Genomic DNA, 1,501 nt, shown 5'->3' with positions numbered 1-1,501 from the left:
GATCAGAACGTGATTTTAAGAGTCCCCGTAAGAAATTAGCAAAAAAAATGACCGGGAAGGGCTTCATCCGAGCAGTTTTCATTGAACGGTTCAAAAAAAACTGCTCGGATGACGCCCTTCTCAGTCATTTTTTTTGCTAATTTCTCGCGGGGACCCTTAAAATTACATTCTGCATACATTAAACGGTTCGGATTTTCAAAATTTGATCGGGAAATGAAAGTCCCTCATTTTGAAATGAGGGATCCCTCACTTGAAAATTCCTCATATATATATATATATATATATATAAAATAAAAACGCAACTTAAGTTGGTACATAACTGACCTTCCAGGACGACATATCAAAATCATCAAAATGTGAGCATGTTTCGATCTTTCTACATTTTTTTTTTTTGAACTTACAATAGAGCAAGCTAAAATGGAGCCCTACCATATAGAATACCATCCCGCAATAAAGCATTGTTATTTTTGTATCATTTGGGCACCTACACAAACATGAAAAAGGCAGAGCATTAAATGGCACCCCAATGCTAACTATTGGCCGTCTCCAAATGATAAAAATTTAACGATTCGCTCTCATAACGCAAGTCATTTATTCTTTTATTTGTCACAGAATTCACCTATAAATTAAACTATTGGAGCAGCTATTAGGTGGAAAACAGTTTGGCTATACATAGGGGGGAAAGTCCAGTAGCGGGTTTATCAAGCCTGTTGAGACCAACGGGTAATATAAAAATTGTAATGATAAATTCCTCAGAGCTACAAGAGATCTATTTTAAGCACTAATTCCACTAGATAAAACAACACTTGTAACTAAAACAACACTTGTAACGACTCAAATATAACATTGCATTTTCACATACTATAATATAATTTTAGACGAGAGAAACATTTACAAGACAAGGCTATGTGATACTCTGCTACACGTCTACAAAAGACGTCTCTTCTGAAGCTGAGGGCAGATTTGTAATTGCAGATCTCCTGCCACTTGTCTCTTTAGCAATGGTTGTTCCATCTGGGATACACTCCGACTGTTGATCATGGTAAATATAATTCTATGATGACCGTGTATTCTGGATCGAAATACCTGTTGCTTAGCAAAGCTGTATTGGAGCCCTCAAGACAGGTTGTGGGTCATTCTCCACAAGAGCATAGACAACTGCTGTTCTACAAGGAGCATATACTAGGAAGGAACAAGGTCGGTCATCATACCACCCTTCCTGCAATGGGAAGATTCTGTTTAGAAACGGTTACATTGAGATGATTTATACGTATTGATAACTCTCTTGTAGATAAAGATATAGATATCCTAAGGAATCAATTTCATCCTGAATCTAAGTTCTTACAGAGGTAAAGTACTCTGCGTTGTGATCAAGTCTATTGAAGCCTCCGAACAACTTATCATCTGAATCCAACACTATCTGAACAAGGCAACATAATGCACGTTATGTAAAAGAGGACATCGCTAATAAGAGGAAAACGAAGAGAACTAAAACATACAC

At 36.9% G+C, this 1,501-nt stretch overlaps 1 protein-coding gene across 2 annotated transcripts in view; it reads right to left on the bottom strand.

Moving 5' to 3' along the window:
* Positions 1–697: 697 nt before the first annotated feature.
* LOC131322320 (1,4-alpha-glucan-branching enzyme 2-2, chloroplastic/amyloplastic-like) overlaps positions 698–1,501 on the bottom strand; it is a 63,446-nt gene continuing 62,642 nt past the window's right edge. The window contains exons 21-23 of one of the 2 annotated variants that reach the window (XM_058353608.1): positions 1,346–1,420; positions 1,087–1,219; positions 698–1,014 (exon numbers count right to left, since the gene is read on the bottom strand). In XM_058353608.1, coding sequence (XP_058209591.1) covers positions 1,094–1,219; positions 1,346–1,420 — 201 coding nt within the window. In that variant the 3' untranslated portion in view covers positions 698–1,014; positions 1,087–1,093. Of the gene's footprint in view, positions 1,220–1,345; positions 1,421–1,501 lie in introns of both variants that reach the window. The other variant, XM_058353607.1, reaches the window with a different exon arrangement.

The sequence above is a fragment of the Rhododendron vialii genome, chromosome 4a (assembly GCF_030253575.1).
Source record: "Rhododendron vialii isolate Sample 1 chromosome 4a, ASM3025357v1".
In the NCBI taxonomy this organism is placed as follows: Eukaryota; Viridiplantae; Streptophyta; class Magnoliopsida; order Ericales; family Ericaceae; genus Rhododendron; species Rhododendron vialii.
This window is presented reverse-complemented; position numbering and strand designations above follow the sequence as displayed.